General features: G+C 40.2%; 1 protein-coding gene across 1 annotated transcript in view; it reads left to right on the top strand.

The window, feature by feature from the left end:
- The window catches only part of FAM20C (FAM20C golgi associated secretory pathway kinase), an 83,515-nt gene extending 60,213 nt beyond the window's left edge, over nucleotides 1–23,302 (top strand). The window contains exons 4-10 of the mRNA XM_032771007.2: nucleotides 3,190–3,282; nucleotides 6,294–6,409; nucleotides 15,832–16,012; nucleotides 16,607–16,716; nucleotides 20,010–20,091; nucleotides 20,924–20,983; nucleotides 22,170–23,302. Of these exons, the coding sequence (XP_032626898.1) occupies nucleotides 3,190–3,282; nucleotides 6,294–6,409; nucleotides 15,832–16,012; nucleotides 16,607–16,716; nucleotides 20,010–20,091; nucleotides 20,924–20,983; nucleotides 22,170–22,422 (895 nt within the window). The 3' untranslated portion in view covers nucleotides 22,423–23,302. The remainder of the gene's footprint in view (nucleotides 1–3,189; nucleotides 3,283–6,293; nucleotides 6,410–15,831; nucleotides 16,013–16,606; nucleotides 16,717–20,009; nucleotides 20,092–20,923; nucleotides 20,984–22,169) is intronic.
- Nucleotides 23,303–24,076: the final 774 nt, after the last annotated feature.

The raw sequence follows: 24,076 nt of genomic DNA, 5'->3' as shown, positions 1-24,076 counted from the left end.
AGGAGAATATTTAAATTGTGGGCGCCTGTTGATGTTTCGTGCCTTTGTAACACAGATAAACACAGTCCCTGGGGACTGACCATTTTGTTCTTCAGAAAGCATGGTCAAAAAACGGTGCCAGGTGCAGGCGGTCTTTTAAATTCTGTAGCATACCTAGTGTCACGCACATCACACTTTCTTGCACCTTTCTCTGGAGACATAGAGTGACATCCAGCTCATTGGTGGCTGAGGAGTTGTCAACAAACCTTTCAGTTGCTAGTGTGTACTGCAATTAGCTGTAAGCAGGCATTTAAATAAAATTGAGGGATATCAAAGTCAGCCCAAGAGGACGTTTACAATATGAATTGTAGTCATTTCCTTCTTAAGTATCAGTAGTCAGTTCCTACCATGGGACATTACAATAGGTCACCAGATGAAGGCTTTGGGAAGCCAGGTGGGTTCTAGGTTGGGATCAGGCCCCAAAGGATGCTCAGGTTTTCTAATTGCTTCAAGCTAAGGTGAATAAAGTGCTAGTAGGTCACTAGAGAACACTAGGATCTTGTGGGGCGCTCTGATGCTAGGAAGGACACTGAGGTCATTTGAAGACCCTGCTGAGGTTGTTTGGGAGAGGAGTTTCATTCTTAGGCCCCTGAGTGGGCTCTTCTATGCCTGCCCCAACTTGGCTCTGCATAGGTTTGCAGAAATTCTGGGACTTGAAAAATCTTCCTTCTGATTTATATTGAATCAGGGCCCAATTCAAGAAGTACCCAATGTTTATTTCTGTGAAAATACAGGAACAGAATATGCATGCTGGTCACTTCTGCTGATCAGATGTTTTTCTGTAGGTGAGCTAGACTGTCAACAGGACTTTAAATAATTAGTGTCTGTAGTTTATTTTTGCCATCAAGTCAAGATTTAAAAGGTATGGGTAACTCTTGTGTCCAGACTTAGCCATGAGTTCAGTGTCCTGTCCATCGTTTGGGCATTTCCATAAGTGTCTTGCTCAGTGGTGGGCAACCTGCGTCCCATGGGCCACTGCTTCCCACAGTTCCCATTGGCCAGGAACAGTGAACTGCGGCCACTGGGAGCTGCGGGTATCTGTGCCTGCAGATGGTCAATGGAAACAAACTGTCTCGCAGCCCGCCAGTGGATTACCCTGACGGGCCGCAGGTTGCCCACCATTGGTCTTGCTCCTCTACATATCCAAGATCATGGCTTTTAGGATGGTGCATTGCCATTTGAAAATGTATAACGACAGAACAGAAACCCATATGAACAAGCTTAAGCCTCCAGGAAAAAAAATACTGATTCTACAATTAATAATATCCATTACCTTTGCCTGGAGCTTCAAGGAGCTAATAGAAAAGTGAAATTTGTGAGAATATACTATTCCTGCAGCTTTGTAATGAGTTGATTACCCCATATGTCAGATATGCAGCAGTAAGAAACGATGATGGTTTTCTGTGGATAGTTGCACTTTCAGGATTAAGATCTACCCTTTATTTGGGACTTGTTTTCTCAGTCGAGAATTTTTCTTTTTAAAGTAACAACCATTATATGTTTAATCTCTCTAGAAGATAAAAAGCAGATGGTACTGATTAGCTAATTATTAATATTTTCTAAAGCTTATCAGCTGCATTGAGTGTCTGGTATAAGCTTTGCAAAATACTGGAGATGTGTCTTTTTCTCTTTCCATTAGTTACCAAAATTTAATAAAATCAGAAAAAAATAAACAATCAAAATCCTTTTCTGCCCAATAGAAATATATTAATTTCCTTTTCCCAAAATTTACAGTCAAAACTCATTTCTCCAGTACTGAGGTTACAACATATACTTGATACGAAACAGTACAATGAAACTGCAGCTAACCTAGCTGTTTTGTCTTTATTATATACTGTTGCATAAGCCAACTCAACTTTATTCGTCCCTGTGGCTATTTCACCTTTTTCCTTGTTCCTATCTGGAAAACGTTAGTTTTATTTTGTCCTGGTCTCACTTCTAGCTTCTATCCTTTACTGCCTTTTTGCAACAACAGGAGCAAATGGAGAGCGGTGATTGCTTATTTGATTGCCACGCTGCAGCACTTCTGCTGAGCAGGGGACCACATGTGTGAAAATTATGATTGCAGTGCTGGTATTGTACCCGCCGTAGGCATGCTTATGGCCCACAAATAGCCACAATTTGAACTATACGAGACATAAAAATAAATATGTTGATGGTCTCTACGTGTCTGCAGTTATGCTTCATTTAAGGCATGGACTTCTTTGTACTGTACAAACACTGTAGAAGGAAAAACAATGCCTATAAATAGGGCAGTTTTCTTGGGATGAAATTCACCCCAAGCAGATGGCCTACAGAAGATCTATGCAACACTTAAATCACATTTAAGTCCTCCAAATAGGGTATAAGTGGAACTTAACTGAGGCATAGGTCTTGTGCTGGTCAACTGCACAGGGTGAATTTCATCCCTTGGCCAATTCCTGGACCCACTGAAGTTAATGCAAAATTCCCATTGGCTTCACAGGGCCCAAAGATTGCCCCTATGTTACATGTAATGATCTTTCCATTTTTAGCAGAGTTTGATGTTTGAGCTTTATCTTTGGATTTAAAAAAACAGTTTTTATTTGTGCTGAAAATGTAGGAACAACAAATTCTTGACACTTTTCTGGAGCACAGTCTTATTAATGTTCTTTGAAATGTGACATATGTCATTGCAGTCAAACTGGAATGGTTCCATTTCTTCTGAAATGAAGAAAACATGTCATTGCTGAGTCCAAGTAATACAAAAGAAGAGTCTTATTTTAGATAGCAGCTTCACAACTGCCAAAGATGAAAGCGAAATTTTATTACTTTTGGAAATTTTATAATTACAGTTAATGATAATTTAATGAAATGACATTCTCTTCATTGCTATCACTAATGAAATGTTTGAGTAATAAAACAGATCTTGTTAAATAGAGTGAGCATCTTGAGTGGAACAGCACTTATGACAGCAGTCTTCATGCGGGAGGATAGGCTTGGAATTCAGAATTTTGTTACAGAAGTAAGAAAGATCAAATTAATGTATGGTGAATAATTTGCACATGAAGTATTTTTAAGGGCTTTCGATTAAGCAACCAATACTGAACTCTCGAATAAAGGGCGTGATTTTTTGAGCATTGCTCATTATAAATACTAACCCTTATTTGTCATGTCTGTTTTTCTTTGCAGACAAACCAGAGAACAGGAAACCCCACCTGACTTCTTTTATTTCTCAGACTATGAAAGGCATAATGCTGAAATAGCAGCATTTCATTTGGACAGGTAAGTAAAACAAAATAATATTTAAAAGAAAAAATAAATGTGATATGCATTTTATTCCAAACCCTCCTGCCTGGCAAAAATTTAGTTACTTTAAAAATAGAAAATAACCTAAAAAGGGCGAGCAATCTACATGAAGAAATGAATGGAACAGAATGAAACTGGGGAACAATAATTAGAAACAAAGGTTTACTTTGGGAGGAAGATACCTGAAAAAAGTAATGGTCAAAATGAATTAGAGGCAATATTAAAGAGAAACTTCTAATGCTACACATGACAATGTGATCTTGAGTTGCATATGGAGAGGGTCTCATGGCATGGGTGATGCTTGGCATTGGTATGACTGAACCTGTCCTACTTCACTTAGTTCTAGGCACATGAATATGAGATAGATATTGATAAACAGGAGAGCACTCAGAGAAGAGTAAAATAAATGATGAACAGAGAGGGGAGAAGAGATGGTGATTTCATAGGGTTGGGGTTTATTAGCCTCCAGAGCAGAGATTATGGGTGGGTTTTACTGGTAATCTAGGATTACAGTTAGAGACCATGGCATTTTCTGGATTAGGATTAGGGTTGCAGTTTCTTGCACATCCTGGGTTAGGGCCAGAGTTGGTCGCCATAAAATGTTCTTGCTTAGGAGTAGGGTGAAAGTCTCTTGAACCAGTGCATAAGAGAGTTAGGGTAGCAACCTGTAGAGAATCCTGGGAAAGGGTTTCAGTTGGATCCCATGAGACACACCAGGATAGAGTTAAAGTTCAGGTATAAGTGACAATCGGAGCTAGGATGATGGTTTGAGACCTTTTGGATACCATAGTTTACACTAGGATTGAGACTGGGGGACTGTTCTGGGCTAGAGTCGGGGTTGGAGCCCATCGGACATCTTAGATTAGGGTAATGATTGGAGCCAGTTGGGTTTCCAGACCAAGGTTTGGGGTTGGAACCTCTTGGACTTCCAGGCCTCAGATAAAGGTTGGAGCCCATAAAATTTCCACATACAGGGTTGGGTTTGTGCCAGTAGGGATTCTAGAGTTATGACTAGGATTAGGAGCCATAGGACTGCCGACCCAAGGATCAGGGTCAGGGCATGTAGGGCTTCCTGGCCTGGGGTTTGAGTCAGGGTTGGTAGAGCGTTGGGTTTGGGGCTGGTAGAGCTATCTATCCTAGGGTTAGGGTTGCAATATATAGAGCTTTCTGAGCTAAGATTATGGTAGTGGATGGTAGGGATTAGGGACAGATTGAGGGCGATAAGGCTTCCAGGCATAAGGTTAGGGTTGGGGGCAGTAACGCTTTTCCAACTAGATACAGGATTGGGACTCACAGGGCTCCGAGACCTTGGATCTGGTGGGCTACCCAGCCTAGGGTAGGATTGGGGCTGATACAGCTCCCTGACCTAGTGTAAGAGTTAAGTCTCATTTCACTTCTCAACCTAGGGTTTGCATTGGGTCCCCAGGTATTCCCAGTCTAGAATTATGGTTGGGATCCTCAGAACTCCCTGCCCTAAGGATAGGGTTGAGATCCATAGGGCACCCTAGTCTAAGTTTAGGTTTGGGGCCCCGAGGCATATGTCTACACTGCACCTGGAAGCAAGGCTCCCAGCCCAGTAGACAAATTTGCATTAGTGATGTTCACACTAACAAACCAAAAGTAGCAGTGGAGATGTTAAGTATCAGAGAGGTAGCTGTGTTATTCTAGATCTGTAAAAGCAGCAAAGAGTCCTGTGACACCTATTAGACTAACAGACGTATTGGAGCATGAGCTTTCGTGGGTGAATACCCACTTTGTCGGATGCATGTAGTCAGTGGGGATGTTGCATCCCGGTGGAGGCTTGAGCTGGCCATCCAAGCTCAAGCCCACCCTACACCTTGGAGTTGAACTTGGGTGGCTAGCCTGAACCTCCACCAGTGTTGCGATGTCCATGTAACTATTTTTAATGCACTAGCAAAAGCCCTGCTAGCACAGGTCTGTCTACCAGGTCAGGAAGCTTGCACCAAGCTGCAGTGTAGACTTACCATAAGACTAGTTAACCTAGGGTTAGGGTTAGTGCCCGTACGACTCTTCTTTTAGGGATCCCCAGCCTAGTATAAAACATGGGGACTGTAGAGCTCCACAGTTTAGAGTTAAGGCCTGTAGGTCTTTCCAGGTTAGAGTTGAGGCCCATAGTGCTTTCCTTTCTTGGGTTAGGATTGATGCCCCTAGCACTCTCTATTTAGGATTAGGTTTGGGGCCCTTAGGAATACCCAGCCTGATGTAAGAGTTGGAGTCTGCGTAGCATTAGGGCTGGGGCCTATAGGCTTCCTTGGCTTAGGGTTAGGTTTGGGGCCCTTAGGGCTACCCAGACAAGGGTTAGGGTCGGGGACTTTTGGGCCTCTCTGGATATCCTGGAATGAGGGTAATAGGTTACCAATGGAAGACATTGGAACCCTGTGTCTTGAGTCACTCAAAACAGGAGTGAAAAAGCAATGGATAACATCCTTTAGGGAACAATCCTGCATTGGTAGGGAGCTGGACTGGACTAGCAAACCCGGTCTCTTGTATCTTAGATTTCTAGGATTTTACATTGCTTAATTTTTTCATGAAACATTGCATGCCCATATTTTTAATCGTCTAGTGATTCTGCTTGGTTCACTTGATGATTACCAGTTCTGTCATTCCCTCTGAAGCACCTGGCACTGGCCACTGTCAGAAGACAGAATACTGGGCTAGATGGACCTTTGGTCTGACCCAGTATGGCCATTCTTATGCTTTATACATTAAGGCTAAATCGAGACTCATAACAAAGTATCTTTAACAGTACATCTTGAGCATGTATACTATGCACCATGGATGATCTGATTTAAACTTGATGAGGCTCTTTGAAATATGAAGGCCACAGAAAAATTTAAATGGTGCCTTCTGGGTATAATGTACCTCTTTAGTTTGCATCACAATTATGTTTTTAGAGGCAGGAATTATCAGAGGTGTTGTTGTTTAAAGAATCTTAAAAGTAAACTGCCCCTTTATTTCACTTCCAGGATCCTAGATTTTCGTCGTGTTCCACCTGTTGCAGGCAGATTGGTTAATATGACCAGAGAAATTAGGGATGTTACTCGTGACAAGAAACTGTGGAGGACATTTTTCATTTCACCAGGTAGTTTTATGCATTACATTGCCCTCTTCTTATGTCACAAGGGAGACACCTATTGTTTAATTGTAATATGAGGTCTCTTTTTATATACCTTTAAATCAAAACAAATATGGTTTGTCGGGGAGCTGTTGGAGCAGGTCAAACTCTACTGACAGCAAACAATTTACTGTATTGAACTGAGTCCCCTTTTTCAGTGTTGTTATAGCCGAGCTGATCCAGGATATGAAAGGCACAAGGTGATTGAGGTAATATCTGTTATAGGACCAACTTCTGTTGGTGGAAGGTACAACCTTGCAAGCTATACAGAGCTCTTCTTCAGGTCTCTGCTTCCTTCCCCAGAAAGTTTGTATCTTCTGCCAAGAGAAGATGGTCCAGTAAAGGACATGACCTCACCCACATTGTCCCTTTTGCCATTCACAAATAATCCAATGAGTTTGAGTTGTGTGTATTTATTTGTTAATGCAAATTATTCAACAAGTGTTTTATGTAAAGCATTTTCATCAGTCACTTGCAGATTGTTCAAAACAACTATCACTTAGCACATTTATTATTTATGCTTGGCTATTGGTTGCTATGTGATTGATCACCACTATAGGTTACATGCTATTGTTTCTGCTCCCTGATTGGATGGCTGAAACTTTTATATATGGGAGGGAAACTGAATAAATCATCTCGGTCCCAAACATTCTCATGGACACATACTTACATTGGTATCAATAACAAGGCAGTGTGACGCTTGACCAAATATGTATGAAGGACACTTCTTCCAGGTGAAATTCAGCTGTGTTCAGAGGCTACCATAGGGCCTATGCAGAGTGTAAGTCCCATTTATATCCTCAGAACAGGGTTTAATTGTGACCTAACTGGTGCATAGCCCTTGTTCTGGCCCTCTGAACCAGGGAGAGTATTAACCTCCATAAACATTCTTGTAAATAATAAAATTGCACATTGAGGATAGCCAATAAAAGGAGTTGTGAATAGTGAACCTGTGGGTGTTATTTGCAGTATGATCCTGAATGCTTTCTTCAGTATTTGCCAAGCTCTAGTAACCTCATAAAATGCAACATTTGAATTTTCAAAGTCTCATTCTTAAGAGTTTAATAATCCACACACCCTATAGGGCTCCTCTCTATGCAGATGCAGAGTTAAAAGCATGTGCTTAATTCCCATTGACTTTACTATTAAGTGATGTTGCGTGATATGCCATGTGCTTAAGTGTTTTCCTGAATTGGGTCTACGTGACTTGCCTAAGGTCATTCAGAAAATCTCTGACAGAGCTGAGAATTGACCCCAGGTTTCTTAAGAGTCCCAGTCCCAAGTCTTAATCACAAGAGAATCCTTCCTCTCACTTTCCATGCACATAATCGTTACATGCCTGCATCAGATGAAAACATAACCCTCCATTTTGGGTTTTCATTACAAAAATAGCTATTTATTGTGTGTGTCACACTTCTGCACATAAAATCACCTATAGAGTCATTTATGATGTTTACATGTTGAGATCATGATTTATTTTCAGCATTGTTGTATGCACACTTTTAACATGCTATTATTTATAGCAGTAACTTCACTTGGCAAATAAATTGCATAACCGCAAAAAGTTAAATCTCCCCTCACATTTTGAGTGTCCATTTTTACATATACAATTAATTGACCGTGCTTACAAACCAAGATATGCAGTCAATTTGTATACACACATAGGAATGTGGGTACTCCAGTCAAGCACTTGAGTGAGTAATGCGAATTTTCATGCACAAAATATGTCCACAATTGCTGCAATCAATTATGGATGCAAATACTGTGGGCAAAATTTAGAGATAAGACTTAGGCTGAAAATCTGGTGGATAATGTTAAGTTAATGTAGTTTGTTTTGCTCACTTGAAATGTTAACCGCTGTATTCCCATGCTTGTCAGCAAGACTTGAAAGTGTATGGTCCTTTGTTTTTTGGATTTTCCAATTTACATTTCAAGGTTTCAAGGGAAACCTTGTGTGATTTCCAAAAGTAGAATCATAAAACAGTGCTAAAATATCTGAGCAGTTTAAAGCAACTGAAGCAACCAAATTCAGAGATAAAACTGCGAGTTAAGATAAAGTTCTTTATCTCATCATGATACAATTTTAGACATTCAAAGGAAAGTCCAAGCATAATCCTTTATCCACCTCTATTTATGTGATTCAGATAAATCCAATTAAAATATTTGATTAACTTTGAATCAGGCTTTGCTGGAGAATAAAATGCTTAAACTGTGTGTTTTTGCATTATAGATTTTCTAAATCAATATACCTTTCTTATAGCATGTTAGTGAATTGCAGAGCCATTCTCTGCAAATCCTTAGTTTAATTAGCCAGACTCAAGTTACTGTAAGAACAGCCTGCATCTTGTATCTCATACTTGTCCTTAAAAGGCATTAATTAATTAATGTGGGATCCAGAAGTAATAAAGGTCCTACATTAAGCACTGTTGGACAAATCCAGGAACTTAACACCCAGCCTAAATAGCCCATTTGAAAGGCTCCCACTGATTTCAGCGCTAGCTTCACAAGTGGGAATCCTCAGATATCAACCAGGACTACCTCAACCCAGTACCTGAAGGAGTCTCTATAGCTCTGATAGACCCCCGCTGCAGGATTCATGATGTGGTGAAACGTCTGACCAAAGCCAACCCTCAGCTTCCCCAATTAGAAATTCCCCTATTCTCAGGGGGTACCTCTACAGAAGCGTACGTGGGGGCTTGATTTGCCTCTAGAAGATTCTCCTCTGCCGTATTTTGTGCTAAACTGTTTAGATTCAGTACATACAATACGAACATAATAAGAATCCACAGAATACTTCACATCTCTGTGTCACACTGAGCTTTCAAGTTCTCCATGGGATTCCCCCTGTAGCTGAATGTTAGAAAGAGTATTTTGTCTCTGCAGCTCTGTCCCAGTGCATGGGGAAAGGTAAGGGCTGTGGAGACACATATTGTCTCCTCCATAGACATAACTTCCCACACACACCCCTGAAAGTCAATGCAGCAGTAAGTGGCATTAATTTTGCACAGAGCCCCCACGAGACTAGGAAACTACCCCTTAATGGGGAATCTAGGGCTACCAGAAAGCAAGTGTGAAAAATTGGAACAGGGGGTGGAAGGTAATAAGTGCCTATATAAGAGAGAGCCCCAAAAATCGGGACTGTCCCTATAAAATCGGGACATCTGGTCACCTTAGGGGAATCCCTGGCTGCATGGATCTAATGGACCCACACTTCCAGCATGCTGTAGGGGTGTGGAGAGAGCCACATAAAGAGGCACAGACCCTCAAATGGCCTCGTGCATCTAATGATCACTCCGAGAGGTGTTAGGGCCAAATCCTTAGCTTGTTCTATGATGTGTGGAGTGTGCAAACCTCATCCTGACAATGGAACAATTTGGGGAAAGAACCTCACAGGGTTTCCATGCCCGAGGCCACCTCCTACTGTTGTCCCTTGGGACAGAGCTATCTGGCCCTCCTATGCCAATAACTGGCGGGCAGCTCTTGTTTGGAACTACACATCAGGGAAACATTCATTCTTACGCTGAGAGATGTAAACCCCTGAAATCGGACAGCAGTAGGGTCAGTCAATACATTATACTGCTTTCCAAGAGAAAGCACACTGCAGAAAAAATGCACTTACAGGTAGTTTGGACTAAACGTGAGACATGGAAATAGATAAGAAATCATTTAAATTAATTTTACATCCTTTGCAGCAGGGGAGGCTATGGAAACTCTAGTACTCTTACAAATGAATACTACTTACTAGCAAAAAGAAAGAAGGTGGGTGAGGTAATATCTTTGATTGGACCCACTTCTGTTGGTGAGAGAGATAAGGTTTCGAGCTTACGCACAGGTCTTCTTACGGTAGCAAAAAGAGACTTATTAATGTCAGCTATAGTTTTAGGAATAATTGAGGCAGCAGTTTAAAGAAATCCATGTTACACAGCTGATAAGCACTAGCGCTTTCATTCAGAGTAACCAATTCCAGGGGATTGTGGATGGGTTTTTTTCTCCAGCAAACAATAGCAAATCTGGGTCTGTTATTATTCTGAGCAGGTAAATTAAAGATCTTTTCATGTGCTGCTGTAGTAAGCATTCAGGATTATATCCTCTTTCTAGACTTGTGATTGCAAAGAGATTGCTAAATGCACAGCATTAAAAGTAACACTACTTTTAGTGAAATAAAGGTGCTGCCAAGTCGTTTGATTGTAAAGCATGTTGAAATGTTTCTTTTCTACCTGAGCAGAATTATTGTTCCGGTACCTTATAAAAGCCACAAGATGCATGCATAGATGCACAGACACATTTTGAATTTTAATTGTAATAATCAGGCTGAGCCATCCTACGCCTATTTTTCGATCATTTGATTATGATTACAAGGCAGTTTGTCAAAACCCACAAATCCTGTCAATTCATATTCAAATGCTTAAGTACGGGACAAATGTACTCCAGTATCGCTTTGGGCCCCTCAAAAAGTTGCTGCTCAGGTTCTTTATTGAAATGGAAGTTTACACATTGATACATGACACAGCAGAAATGTTTCAGTGCATCCACCCATCTGAAACATCCCCTCTCTTTCCAGGATGCCAGTGCTGATGCATCCCACCATCCTTTGCATTAGGAGAGTGCCAGCAGCTTGCATCAGAGTTGCATCGTTTGCAGATGTATTGTGCTCCCCCTTTGGCTGCATCCCAACACACTATATTAAAAAAACAAATACTGCCCTGGGTCCTCACAGGGGGCTCCCGTTAATGTCCTGTATAATCATAGGAAAGTGGGATTTGTCCATAAATGTGTCATGTTGGAATGCAGATGATCTACTTTAATCTAAAAGAAACTTTTTAAAAAAACCTATTTGAATTTATCTTAACGGGGCTTGTGGATTATTACAAATATTCGGCATCTGTGTTTTTGAATTTTTTTTTTTAAGAAATCCTTTTGAAGAATGCTATTCAGAGAGATATACCCCCATATTAATACAACCCAACCTCACCTCAATCCCTGCATGCAAGAAGTGGTAGAAATATTTGTAATGGTAAAATGCCCATTTAGAAGAGATTTGCACAACACATTTCTCTCATTTCAATGATGCTAAGATGTGAGCTACAGTCCCAGAATCCTGCAGTCCCCTGCACAAGCCTTTAGAAGCCAGTGGGACTATGGGCCACAAGTCTGGGCCAACAGAGCATGCAATTGGTGGCAGTAAAGGCCTTGTTATTGACTGTAACTTATCACCAAGAAATACTCTTGTGGGTTTGCTTCAGATTTGTTGTCCTAACAACAGGACATATCCTGCCATCCTTCAATGCCTGGGATAACCATTGAAGTCAATGGGAGTTCTGGGTAAAAATCAATAGCTGGTTATGCCCCAATAAGAACAATGATTGATTGGAAAGCACAGTGCAACCAGCTTGTGTCGTGTTAGGTCTGTCATCCCAAGCAGCAGTTGATGTGATTGTGGTGATATGCCAGAAACTTTGCTGTGGATTTATTTAGATACTATTACGTGATGAATGCCAAATTATTATTCCCGGTTACTTGCACTAACAATATGGAAAGCTGCTGACTGCATTCAAGTCATACTCATTCATCCTGCAGTACAAAGTGCGGTATTTGATGTGATTCCCTTCTAAAAAAAGCAAATATGACAGCAGATGAGTGTCATTGTTGAGTCTTTTGCTCTTTACAAAACAGTTATGGTTCAGGATAGCGGATGATAAGTTTCCTCCCTCCAGGTGTAAGCAGATTCATGTAGACTTTAAAGAGAAAGTATCTCAGACTATCGAGATAAATATCAGTGGATTATCCACATCAGCAAATGAACAGGCAACGCTGGCACTCGACTAAGTGAAAACATGGGGACTAGATGGCACTCTTACAATCTGACCCAAGTGTGGGGCAACACACAGTTGTGCTGACCCAGGAGCAGACACAGAAGCGGTACTAGGCCATTGGGGTCCCTAAGCAAGAATCTTTCTAGGAGGCCCTTGCCCCTCCCCTTAAAACACTAATTGTATTATTTCCTCAAACCAATAAATAGACCAACACAACACAACACTTGTTAAAAAGTCCACATTAAATAAGATGAAGGGTATTTGGGGGGTAACACTACAGCAGGGCCCACTTAATCTGCTTGGGGCCCTAAGCAGTTGCATAGTTTACTTATGCCTAGCACCACCCCTCAGAGCGCAGACCCAATTCTGACTTCTCATGGAGGAAGTAAGCTGTGCCAAGGGTCTGCCCATTCCCTGCTCCTGCCCTCCGCACTCCATGCCCACCAGTACAGGATGAGGAGTAGTAGCTAGAGGGTGGCTGTTCTTCCCACTGCAGTGCCGCCTTCAATATGGGTAGGAAGCATGGGGGTAGGCGGGGGGGATCTCTTTATGTCCCCTCATTCCCCTCTTTTATCCTGCAGCAAGGATCACAATCTGATCCTATGTGTGATTTTGTGCACATCTTCTTTTGTGTTTAGCCTGGTGTCTATTACAATAGTTTGTCTAGATTAATTTCTTTCAAAGGCATAATCTCAAATATTTTTCCTCAGGAGTTAATAGCTAATAGTACCAGTGCTGAATACAATGTGATAATCCAGTTTCCTAGTAAACTGCAGCTTACCATAGCATTCAGCCAATGTTCAGACCACATCCCTCTTTCATTATGGATTATGAAAAAAATTCAGATGGAGGCATGAAACTTTCCTGATTTAACAGTCGTGATCAAAGACAAAGCTAAAAAGCTTCAATGCATGTGTAGCCTTGTGGAAAACTGCAGCCAGACTAGCGCTACAGTGGCAGTTTGGAGGAGAGCCTTAAGAGAGGAAATAAAACCCCCTACACATTTTAGACTGGTGATCCTGATGTTGTGGCCTATAGTAGTTTATTTTTAAGCTAAATTTTAGATAGATAGATAGATAGATAGATAGATAGATAGATAGATAGATAGATAGATAGATAGATAGATAGATAGAGCTGTATTCCTATGCAATGTGAAAGATATTTTCCAAAGCTGCCAGTGTATAGATATGCATTACAGGGCTGTTTCAAGTTATTTAAAGGCTAAATTGAGTGTTATTCCTGTTTGAAACCTATTAATCATATCCTTTGTTGAACACGCAGCAAGACTGAAGGCTGAGGTTCTTATAGGAAATAATCAACCCAAAGGGTTTATCAGTCAAGGATGTGGTTATTTCTGAGTTATGGGAAATCTCCTGAAGTTATTATTTTTATCCTGAAATTGTTCAGGCAATGGTCACATTTTAAATGAAAGGAAAAACGTTTTTTTTAAAAGAGAAGGTGCTCAAATTGCCATAAGATTTTTATTATTATTATTTCAAGTTCAAAAATATCTTTTTGGCTCTTCTTTCCCCTTATTATCATTTCTCCTTTTCGTTTTTTTCACTTTTACTGTTTTTTGTCTCTCTCGCTCTCTTTCTACTGGTCAAAAATGCTTTGCCCCCCAGGATAAACATAATATATATTCATGTACATTGCGTTTAGGAACCAAATCAGAAGGAACTTAGCCAATGTACATAAACATTGAGGACACGATATATGACAATTAGGGAATTGTTCTTGTACCCTCATTGACTAATAATGGCTGCTAGCCTATCAGAGTACAGGGATTTGCATGATATGTGGCCGCTGATTAATAACCATAGGGATAATGCACAAATCAGATGCCCACAACCAAAATGCATGGAAACTAGGAAAAACTGTTAAGTAATAATCCATCAACCCTGCACTCTGATTGTTTGAGACAATTTCATGGTAATCAGTCTGTTCTCTAAACAATAGACCTGAGCAATTCCAATCAGTAAAGGAATCATCACAAGCTTACTGCACTTTCATAGTCTCCTGAATTTAAAAGTATGTTCAGCCTTACTTTACAAAAGGACACATCAGCATTATTGTAGCTTCTTCATCTGTTTGAGGGAGTGTCCTCTTTAAACATGCAATGTGGTCCTTGACAGTACAGTGCTAGCATTCTTCCTCTCTACCTTTTCTCCTCATTGCATCACCTACCTTATGTCCGCACACTATTCAGATTCCGCTTTGGATGCTTTCTTTTGCTACGGGGTTAGATCATGCCATTGGCACAGAGCTCCAACAAAATGGTTATGCAGAGCTGCACCACCGCAGAGCAAGCTCCAGGAAGCATTTGGCCTCGGAGACCTTGAACTGTCCTATTGCCTTAGGGGGAAAGTAACTAACCACACTCCTTTATAGTGTAGCACAGAGCTGCCTGTGCAGACAGCAGGTTCTGAAGGCCAGCCTGTGAAGGGATATGTGTTTGAGCCATGGCTTCACCCATCCCTGCCCCATTTTCAGTGAGTTGCTCTCTAGGAAGAGCAACTCTGCCACCAGCACTCAAGCCCAGTGGTGCTACATTGGCCTTGCAGTGAGCTGTACTAAGAGTGGAGCTTCTTACTCCTTATCCCTGTGTCACAGTAGCCTAAGGAGAGGACACAATCTTGCACACTTATATTTTACACATTTGTGCAAAGCAAATGTTTAAAGCCCTGTAGTAAAACAGCAATAATAGGAACATCACTCTGCTTTTCTTGCTAATAATCTGGGTTTCTTTCATGGGGTAAAGTACTCATCCTTCAGCCTTCTAGTGTATTCACTTGAGAAGTGGATTACGGCACTCCTAGTACAACGCAAATCTATGATTTTAAAGTACTAGACCCTGTAAAGTATGATAAGTTGCTGTGAGGCATTCTGTTTGTTGGCTAATGCAATAATGCAGCATGCAGAGAGGAAATTTAAGGTATCTATTGCCAAAGCTAGCTCTGTGATTCCCTAGAAAACTGGGCATGTATCACAAACGATTCTCCCTTGTAAAAATGAAAACATGTTATACCAAAAAATGCTGTCAGTGCTGAAAGAAATGAGACAGAATTTTAAAAAGTGACTATTGATTTTGAATACCTTAATTTCTAGATTCCCAACTTGAGACATATCAAAGGGACCTGATTTCCAGAAAGTGCTGAGCAAACTCTTAGCAATATTGGTTATTATCTAATGTTCAGGTACTGTATTTGGGGGAACTATGTTAAATCTAGAGCTTACCGTCAGTGTCCGTAGGGACTAATGTTTCTCAAAAGGCATATTGAAGTTGGAAAAGTGTAGAGGAAGCTATTTTTTATTTTACATAAATTGGAAATTTTCACAGAGGGCCTGATCCAGACCCCCCTCCAAACCACTGAAACCAATAGCAACCTTTCCATTGACTTCAGTGGACACTGGATCAGCTCATTGAAGGCAATGGAAAGACTACCACAGCCATCAGTGGGCTTTGAGTCAAGATCATATAATTGTTCATGGTTGTTTGTGTATTTCTGTGTGTTTTACCTACTCTAAAACACTAATAAAAGAGAAAGTTTTCAGATGTTTCCCTTCCTTTGTCAGCAAACAACATCTGTTTCTATGGCGAGTGCTCATACTACTGCTCAACCGAGCATGCTCTTTGTGGAAAACCAGATCAGATCGAAGGTTCTCTCGCTGCTTTCCTACCTGACCTGTCTTTAGCTAAAAGGAAAACCTGGAGAAATCCATGGCGGCGCTCCTACCATAAACGCAAGAAAGCAGAGTGAGTAGTGGAGAAGAAAAGGGATTTCCAGGAGCAGAGCTAATATATTGCTGGGTAGAATATAAGCAGTGATTAATTAAAAAATAAACACAAATTCTGCAGAGGTCTAATCCAAAACCCATCGAAGTCAATGGGAGCCTTTTCATTGCCTTCAGTGGGCATTAAATCAGGCGCCTAGACAATGATGTACTTGGAAAAAAATAAATATTTAGAATCTGGAAGAAACAGTATGCCCATGTCTAAAGACAAGCACTTGCATAAGTCTTTTCTGGATCAAGGCCTCTATCTGTGTCCAGTAGTGAACCAGTCAGTCCTAAACAAATTTTGAGTAGTTCAGATATCTGACTTTATAATTACTTAGAAGGCACACCTGATCTCCTTAAACTCATGATTCTTCTAGAAATTCTAGAAAATTTACCTTAATTCATCAGGCACAATCTTTATCAGAATTTGTATTGCGTAAAACAGCCTGTAGAGTTGGTAGTACATGTGCTAATCCTAACCCACTGCAGTACAACTAAATCCTTGAAAGGTTTTGTTATACTGAGTAACTTTTAGATCGGATATAAACAATCAACAATATCTCTTTTCCAGATGGGAAGTTGATCCGGATTATTGTGAAGAAGTTAAACAAACACCACCTTATGACAGTGGGACCAGAATTTTGGATATAATGGATATGACAATTTTTGATTTTCTAATGGGTATGTTTCAGATCTTTTAAAATTAAATGCAGCATTTAATTATAGTAAGAACCAATTCTCCATACAGTGTTTTGTATAGTTCAGCAATTTTCTGTTGCACACCTAGAATTGCACTTACTTGTATGTGCAATTTGGGTAATTGTGAAATATTGCATATTTATTTGGACATATTTGCATCAGTGTGGATTAAAAGAACAAAGATTTATAGAACCATATTGGCAGTCAAATGAAATGTTTTTGACAGTCAAATGAAATTTTCTTCATGGAAATTCAGAGCCTCTACAACACAGTTTGAAGTGAATGTCATTCTGTTGTAATGGATGCTTTCTATATGTACATGTCCAGGCTGTGTATTATTGGTAGGTCTCTGAACACCTGTGTGCTAGTGCGTAAGGTGTGGTAGATAAACAGAAGACTGTTGATGCTGAATCAGGAAAGATGGAGAATATACCACAAACAGTATTTTTTCTATGTGCAACCCATTCAGAAATAAAATACTTACAAATACTGAACAAGAATAACATATCCTAGGGCTGCTGTAATGTACTGAACCATTTGGAAACTGAAACCAGTACAGACTGTAGCTGCTCACTGAGAGCAAAATGTTAGAAAACATGCTAAGTAACATGTTTAACTAAGAACATAAGAATGGCCATACTGGGTCTGACCAAAGGTCCATCTAGCCCAGTATCTTGTCTTCAGACAGTGACCAATGCCAGGTGTCCCAAACAGGGCTGCCCAGAGGATTCAGGGGGCCTGGGGCAAAGTGGGGGAGCTGCAGCACTTGTACTCACTTGGCATCAGTCCTGGTCTTCAGCGGCATTTTGGTGTGGGGGGGGCCTTCAGTTGCTCTGCATCTTCAGCAGCCCTGACCGCCCTCCTGCCAAAATGTCGGCCGAAGACTCGGACCTCTGCTGGGCCAGGGCCTGGGTCAAATTGCCCCATTTGCCCCCCCCCCCCGAGCGGCCCTGGTCCCAGATGAAATGAACAGAACAGGTAATCATCAAGTGATCCATTCCCTGTTGCCCATTCCCAGCTTCTGGCAAACAGAGGCTAGGGACACCATCCCTGCCCATCCTGGCTAATAGCCATTGATGGACCTATCCTCCATGAACTTACCTAGTTCTTTTTTGAACACTGTTATAGTCTTGGCCTTCACAACATCCTCCGGTTGTGCGTTGTTTAAAAAAAAACAAAACTTCCTTTTGTGTGTTTTAACCTGCTGCCTATTTAATTTCAGCCCTAGTTCTTGTGTTATGAGGAGTAAATAACACTTCCTTATTTACTTTCTCCACACCAGTCATGATTTTACAGACTTCTATCACATCCTCCCTTAGTCAACTCTTTTCCAAGCTGAAAAGTCCCAAACTTATTAATCGCTCTTCATATGGCAGCTGTTCCATACCCCTAATTATTTTGTTGCCCTTTTCTGAACCTTTTCCAATTTCAATATATCTTTTTTCAGATGGAGCGTCCATATCTGCACACAGTATTCAAGCTATGGGCATACCATGGATTTCACTGAGTGCTCCTTTAGCATCTCAATGCTCCAGTGTCCCCACTGGTTGTTTAGAATGCTTCCTGCTTCTGATGTACATTAAAAAAATTTTGCTACTACTTTTTGAGTCTTTGGCTAACTGTTCTTCAAATTCTTTCTTGGCCTTTCTAATTATATTTTTACACATCATTTGCCAGAGTTTATACTCCTTTCTATTTTTCTCATTGGGATTTAACTTCCACTTTTTAAAGGATGGTCTTTTTGTCTCTCACCGCTTCTTTTACTTTATTGTTTAGCAACGGTGGCCCTTTTTTGGTTCCCTTACTGTTTTTTAATTTGGGGTGTACATTTAAGTTGAGCCTCTTATGGTGTCTTTCAAAAGTTTTTGCAGGAATTTCACTTTTGGTGCTGTACCTTTTAATTTCTATTTAATTAACCTCCTCATTTTTGTGTAATTCCCCTTTCTGAAATTAAATGTGAAAAAAAAAAAGCCGAGTGCTGAGAAAAAAAACAGAAAAACCAGTGCTGCCAGCAAAGCGAAATATTGGGACAAATTGCATCCTGACCGATGGGGGCAGTCCCCATTTTATCAGGACATCTGGTCATCCTAACAGGCTCCTAGAGTAAAGCTTCACACCAAGACAATACAATATTGGTGCTTTGTGAGCTCACTGGCTGCCTGGGAGTTGGAACATCAGTGTTGATTTTAACTGTAAAAGGTCTTACTGGTTTAGGACTTGGGTACGTCAGAGATTGTCTCTCTGTGAAGTTGAGGTCAGCTGAGGTGCTTGAGCAGAACCCCTCATTATAACAGAGACTGGATAGCTGGCAGGGCATTCTCAGTGAGGGAATTCACTTCCTCTCGCTTGGTCCTCTAGAGTTTGGATATGTTAATCACAAATGGGTTGAAACACTCATCTTTTCTCCAAGCCTTTTGAAGATAAGGAATTCCGAGGGGGATGCTGGCAATTTCACAGGGTTTGCTGAGAGGTTAATTATTTAGGGAAAGATGGTAGCTTGCCCTATACACCTGCACAGGGGAATAAGAGAGCACAAAAATTTCTTATCCCCTTGGGCTGCATGTGTGGTGGGTCCGAGCATACAGGGGAGAGTGGGCTCTGTAGAGCTGCTACTTCCTGTGCCCACACATATGGGTGGCGACTGGGCAGTCAAAGGTGGCAGTGGCTGGAGACAAGCCTTGTTCTGATAAATGTGCCAGCCAGCCAGAATGCTAGAAGTAGCAGGCTCTAGAGATAGGGATGTCAGGGGAGAAGGACCTAGAAACCAGATCATGATTCGTAGAGCAACTATGCGCTGTGGCTTACACAGGGCAAATCGTAATTTAGCCCTCAAAAATGGTACGAGAAATTTATCATCTGTTGTTATATGAGAATGTATATTGTAAATTATATAAAAGCTTCCAAGTGAAAGGTTAGTGATATTTTAAATAAATCAAAAGAAATAAATATTTAAGAGTTCCCAACTGATGTGCAAAGTCCTCAGTTAGAAGATAATATAGAATCAAGCTAAAAAGTATTGAACAAAAATATCTTCTTCTGTAATTTGCCACATCTTTTAGCATTTTTCATAGCTAATAATGACTAACTACAATAATTTTTCATAGATAACTAAGAAAGTCAGAAATATTCTGATCATGGCTGAAATAAGCGGCTTCTGGACTATCTGCCAATTTGCATTCTCAGCAACAAAACTTTAGGAATAACAGTGTAGAGTGGTGTTGTTTTGTTTTATCATTATTATCACTATTATTATTATTATTATTATTATTCTCTAGGAAACATGGATCGACATCACTATGAAACCTTTGAAAAGTTTGGAAATGAAACATTTATTATCCACTTAGATAATGGAAGAGGGTAAATATGTTCATAATTTTATTGATCAATGGAATAATTTTGGCCAGACTAACTTCATGACAACACAACTATGGAGATAATTTATACATTTCAGTATAGACATGATTAATTATTAGTATTACAGCAATGTCTAGAGACCCTACCGAAATCAGGGATCCATAGGACTAGATGTTGTACAAACATAGATATGAGACAGCCCTCTCTTGAAGAGCTTCTGATATAAATAGGTAAGACAAAGAGTGTGAGAAAGGAAGTATTATTATCCCCATTTCACAGATGGGGAACTGAGCCCAAGAGAATTATATGAATTCTATGAATTACCTGAGCTGATAGGGGAAGGCTGTGGTACAGTTGGGACTGAATCCAGATGTCTTGAGCCTCAGTCCCGTTCATTAATCATAAGACTATTCTTCTGCTTTGGTAATATAATTTACTTACATTCAATTTTCCCCAGAATAGTAAATCACCATCAATTTAAGACACAGACTTTGTTTTGTTCTTTGCCTTGAAAAGGCCTGTTGAGAAAAATGTGAGGCCCTTGTACATCATTTTTGCTGGGGCCCCACCTGCTCCCACTTCACCCACATTTCACCCCAATGACAGATGCTTGCAGGGGAGGGGAGCTAAGCGCAGGGACTTGATACAATTGTCTCTCTTTTTCCCCATCTTGTCAGTCCGTGATCATGCACCCAGTGGCAAAGCTCCCATTGCCTTCACTCATCGGGCCCTATATTCCTAAAGATCTTTTTGCAAATTTTCTGGAATGAAAAAATACAGATGTGGACTAGACATTGAGATACCCTTTGTCATTTCATCCTTTATTTTTCAATAGGTTTGGAAAATATTCCCATGATGAGCTCTCCATATTGGTGCCTTTAAACCAGTGCTGTAGGTATGTTTTATTTTGGCATTTATTCCTAATCTGTAATGAGGCCTGTTTTTTTTCAGCTGGCATGACTGAAATGCTCAGGAGTGAGCCATGTGCTGAATGAACCACTCATTTAAGGCACTCTGGGTATTGTTGGGCATCTACTGTTGACCAACACAATCTGTTTGTTTAATTGGTGCTTACAAAGCTGAGGGAGTGACTACAGTCAAATGTGGTGAAAACAGGTGCAAAAGAGGTTTTCTGTCTATGGATTTCCCATCTAGATGTGCACCGTGCTGAGCTCGATCTAGAAGAGGAGATTTCAGATACAGATTGTACACCACTGTCCATGTAGTGTAGTTGCCTGAGAGTTCATATGCATGTCTTCTCAGCTTAATTGTTTTGTGGGTTTTTTTAAATGCTTGCACAGAAATCGTCTCTAAATGTTGGTTTTAGTCTTCCATGAAATTTCATTTAAAAGCTATGGGCAGTATGTTCTTGTTAAAAAGTTCTGCACTGATGCTCTTTGGGCACTTAGGAGCCTAAATCCCACAGATTTCAGAGAGAGTTAGGCACCTAAGTCCCTTTTGAAAATGAGATTTAGGCTCTTAAGTCATTTTAGCACTTTGAAATGTTACTCAAAGTCTTTTTTTCACGTGTATACCTCATTTGCATCAGTAGAAAGAGATTTTCAGCAAAACTATTTCAGTTACTATCAGAGCAAACTTTTGATTTCTTCAACTTTTTGTGATTGTCAAGTCTCTTTGACCTAAGTACATTTTGAAAAATGGGTCTTAGGTTCCTAACTCACTTAGAGAGTTTTGAAAATTTTACCCTTAATGTCACTGGCCAAGAATTTCAGATGTGACTAGTGATACTGGGTGCCTTAATTTTTGGGTCCCCAATCTGAGAAACTTTAAAGGGGATCAATTTTCAGATGGTGGGTGCTCAACATTTTCTGAAAATCAGGCCTTTTTAATACATCTCAACAGGGCATTTAAAAATTGAGCCACCCAAAACCACTAAAGACTTTTGAAAATGTTGGCCATTCATTAAGAATATGTGCCCGGTATATTACTTATATACCATGTTTTCTTATGTCAGTGTCTTCCACATTATCATGAGAAGGATTATTTCAATTCTGTCTGTTATGCCACATGTAATAAAGTGTAACTCAAATACTGATTTACTCTTTTTCCTTTATTCCTAGAATAAGGAAGTCTACCTATCTGCGATTACAGTTATTAGCCAAGGAGGAATACAAACTCAGTCACTTGATGGAGGAATCGTTACTAAAAGATAAAGTTGCACCCATCCTTTACCAGCTACACCTAGAGGCAATGGACAGGAGGCTACGGATTGTTCTCAATGCTGTTAGCGACTGTATAGAAAAAGATGGTTATGTTAATGTGGTTGAAAATGACTTTGACACTGATGTTAACACTATTACAACCAAGAGGTAGTTAAATCACACAACTGCATTTTTACTAGCTAAGTAAAGAAGATAAAAAAAGTCTTGCAAAAGACTGTGTATGCAACTTTGTGAATTCAATGAATTCAAAAATGAGATTTAATTGTTCCCAAAGTAGGTAAAGTGTAGACTCTGTGAAGGATTAGTTAATTAAGAAAAATAAGTCTAATGTGATGCTTTTAAATAGTTCCTAAATCAGAATATGAAAAGGTTTGGAAAATATTGAGGTCACTGACAGGTGACGCTAGTCTGGTGGCAAAACACCTCCTAATCTTTCTGTATAGAAAGGAGGCCTTTATTTAATATTTTGTATTTATATATGGTATATCTATGAAAAACCACAGGCACCTACCTACCAAATTTAACAAAAGAGGGACAGCATAGTTTTGTGACTCACAATTTATTCTTGGTGACAGTCCACTTAGTATTTTGTGTTAACCCTTTAAGTGCTCTCATTCACTGTACCTACTTTACATTGAATGCTTTGTTTTTCAACTACTCAGCATTTAAAGGGTTAAGACACATGAACTTTTTAAAAGCAAAAATAACAGCCACAACAATAAGTACCGTGATTAGCTGCAAGGGGATTTCAATAACTGCGCATTGACAAGAATACTTGAATGTTGGTTTTACAGAGTGATGTACAATGACAAGTTGTACTATTTATCCATAAGAAAGTAGCAGCTCTGATCTTTCTAGACTATCATAGTAGGGCTGTTACTTTTCCAACTTTGCTTTTGATAGTTTTGTGTAAATATATACATACATGGGTAAAAGCTGCTTTCGGCAGCCTCTAGGCTTACTTTTGCAGCATTTTTTGTGGAATTGTTTGCAATGTGGTAAAAGTGCAATAAAGATATGGCAAATGTGTAGCTGGAGTGTCTAAATGGATTCATTTAAATTGCAAATATATTTCAAAGGAAAAATATACCCTAACTACATATTTGGGAAGTAGATGTTTAATTTGTGATCACATTTTGCAGTTCTAGATAGAGATGGTTGTGCCAGAGCAGACAACTGATGGGTAATATGCATTGAAATTCTGCAGCAGCTTTCTTACTGTGTAGAGCGGGCAATTGTGGTATTTAGCTATAGCCCTGAGTACAGGGACATGCAGCTGGTCACTGGCCCGGGAGGAGCTCAGGGAGGTAACATGACTCCTAGAACCACTGTGCTTCCTTGATTTCCCCAGTCCCCTTTGACAAAGTGCAGCTGCTTTCTCTTATGTGCTGGGCTAGCTCTGTAGGCTGGTACAGAAGTTTTACCAGAGCCATATCCCCACCTCTTCCCTGCCTGCCCTTTGCAGCCAGCCTAGGAGTGCATAGAGGAAGCAGTCCTTGTTCTTCCCAAGCACAAAATGCCAATAGTCCCACAAGGGGCGAGGTGCAGAAGGCTCTATATCCCCTCCCCTTGGACCTATGTATATTCAAATCCTTTAATGACTGCTAAAGAGAGTAAACACAAGGTACACTTTACAGGGTTTATTACTACTGTTATTTTATTCCTTTCCTTCTCTTAATTGCCTTTATTCTGAAATAACTGAGAGGTAAACAATGCCTTGGTAGGATTTTCCGAGAAGCTGTAATGTTTGTTGTTAGCTGTGAGACTCCATTTTGAGTCAGGTGGAGGAACCCAATTGGCTAGAA

Source organism: Chelonoidis abingdonii, chromosome 9 (genome assembly GCF_003597395.2).
Source record: "Chelonoidis abingdonii isolate Lonesome George chromosome 9, CheloAbing_2.0, whole genome shotgun sequence".
Classification (NCBI taxonomy): Eukaryota; Metazoa; Chordata; order Testudines; family Testudinidae; genus Chelonoidis; species Chelonoidis abingdonii.
Note: the sequence above shows the minus strand (reverse complement) of the source record. Positions and strands in the feature narration are given on the sequence as shown.